Source organism: Myotis yumanensis, unplaced genomic scaffold, assembly GCF_028538775.1.
Source record: "Myotis yumanensis isolate MYYU_CA2020_CCGP unplaced genomic scaffold, mMyoYum1.0.hap1 SCAF_3, whole genome shotgun sequence".
Classification (NCBI taxonomy): Eukaryota; Metazoa; Chordata; class Mammalia; order Chiroptera; family Vespertilionidae; genus Myotis; species Myotis yumanensis.
Window position 1 is genome coordinate 160084333 of NW_027223754.1, and position 2256 is coordinate 160086588.

The window sequence follows — 2256 nt, forward strand, 5'->3', positions numbered from 1 at the left end:
TATGGGATATGGTTATAACACTAGTCAGTGACAAGAACTGTGGCTGTGCTTAAGATCATTTTATATGCAAACAAAGCTACAGCTTCTTAATGTAATCTGCATAACCATAAAGAAGGTAATATAAAACTATTATAACTGAATAAAGTAAAAATAGATTAAAACAAAGGAAGACTTATTTCAGTTTTTCTGTTTGTTTATTTCCCAAGTCATCCAGATTTGAATAATTGTTACTGATTTACTGGGAATTTTCTATGTGTTGAATCTAAAGGCCACTGATAAAATGTATGAATAGGCAAGTAGATGGAGTTGAAAAAAATGTAAAGGAAATGCTACAAAAAATAAAAGAAAGGACATATAAAATGGAACTTAGTGATGAGTAAAAGGAATAAAATTACTCAAAATATTTGCTAATTTCAGAAAATAGAATATCTAAGCTATTTAAATAGTCTATTAGGGTAAAGTCTTTGGAAGATGATATAGATCAATGTTAAATTGTGGAGATAAAGTTTGAATGACTGATAAACCACAGTAAGACTTATTTCAATCTTGTCAAAGGAAAATACTCAGCATTTTTATAAATATGACTGACTTTAGAGGACGTGTTCATTTTGATGAACTCGAAGTAGATTTGTGAAAATATTTACACATTGACAAGTTTCTGACTGTGAAACATTCTATGGCTGAGAATAAAGGAACCTATTTTCTCACTTGTGCTTTAAATTTTTTTTTCTAGCTTTGATAGGAAAACAAAAAAGAAATGAACAAGTCAACAGAAATCGAGTTCATTTTGCTTGGACTGACAGACGACCCTCTGTTGCAAATTGTGATTTTCCTGTTTCTATTTTTCAACTACATCTTGAGCCTGACGGGGAACTTAATTATCATCCTCCTCACCATGCTGGATCCCCGTCTCAAGACTCCAATGTATTTCTTCCTCCGAAATTTCTCCTTCTTAGAGATTTCATTCACAACCATCTGCATTCCACGATTCTTAATAAGCATTCTGACTGGAGACAAAACAATTTCCTACAGTGCTTGTGCAACTCAATTGTTCTTTTTCATTTTATTAGGAGTTACAGAATTTTACCTTCTGGCTGCCATGTCCTATGACCGCTATGTTGCCATCTGCAAACCGCTGCATTACCCCATCGTTATGAACAGCAGAGTGTGCTGTCAGCTTGTCCTCGGCTCTTGGATATCTGGATTCCTAATCATATTTCCCCCTTTGGTCTTGGGACTCAAGCTGGATTTCTGTGCCTCCAAAACGATTGATCACTTCCTCTGTGACACTTCTCCCTTACTGCAGATCTCTTGTACAGACACGCATTTCATAGAATTGATGGCCTTTGTCTTAGCTGTGGTGACACTTGTCACCACTTTGTTGTTAGTGGTCCTCTCCTACGTGTACATCATCAAAACCATTCTAAAATTCCCTTCTGTTCAGCAGCGAAAAAAGGCCTTTTCCACCTGTTCCTCACACATGGTTGTTGTCTCTATTACTTATGGGAGTTGCATCTTTACGTACATGAAACCTTCAGCAAGGGAACGGGTGTCTTTAACTAAAGGCGTAGCTGTGCTCAATACCTCTGTTGCTCCCTTACTAAACCCCTTCATTTACACTCTGAGGAACCAGCAGGTGAAAGAAGCTCTCAAGGATATGCTTCAAAGGTTTTTTTATTTTGAAAACAATGAGACAGAATTGGGGTGTAAGTAATATGTTGTTGAAACATGAATGGGAAAATTGAAAACAATGTTCAGTTCATTCATTCATAGCTATGCTATTTCTCCCCTCAATGATTTATATCATATTAGGCTTACTCAGTCTTCCTGGTCTCTGTACTTCTCTCTGTTCTTTCTGAATAGATCTTTTTACTCTTTAGTGGTAAACTGCCTTCTCCAATTCAGAATATTAAATTCCATCTTTGACTAGAAATATATCTCCCCATAAATGATACTTTCATGTACCGAATGCCTTCAAAAACTAAACCTTGCAAGATATACGTGGTTAATTATTTCAACATGTGTGTGCTAATTGCTAAGCATTGCTCTTAAGTATTTTTTCAGCTAAATTGTGAGAGAAAACTCAAAATCTGATAATTATAACATGCAATAATTGCTATTGTGATGAAAAAGAGAGAAAAGTTAAATAATTTTAAGGGTCATGGTAACCTTTCAAAAAGTTATTTATGCTGAAACTTGAAGGTTGAATAAGGAAATAAGAGATTCCAAGGGTTCTGTAATCAGAGATATAAAATG

General features: G+C 35.1%; 1 protein-coding gene across 1 annotated transcript; it reads left to right on the forward strand.

Annotated features, from left to right (window-relative positions):
• The first annotated feature begins 757 nt into the window (after positions 1–757).
• LOC139005457 (olfactory receptor 6C6-like) lies at positions 758–1714 on the forward strand. The gene has a single exon (XM_070407686.1). It carries the CDS (start codon positions 758–760, stop codon positions 1712–1714), a length of 957 nt encoding a protein of 318 aa, XP_070263787.1.
• The last annotated feature ends 542 nt before the right edge of the window (positions 1715–2256 follow it).

Coding starts and splice junctions, on each gene's coding strand:
- LOC139005457 (XM_070407686.1), top strand. CDS start 758: ATGAACAAGTCAACAGAAATCGAGTTCATTTTGCTTGGACTGACAGAC.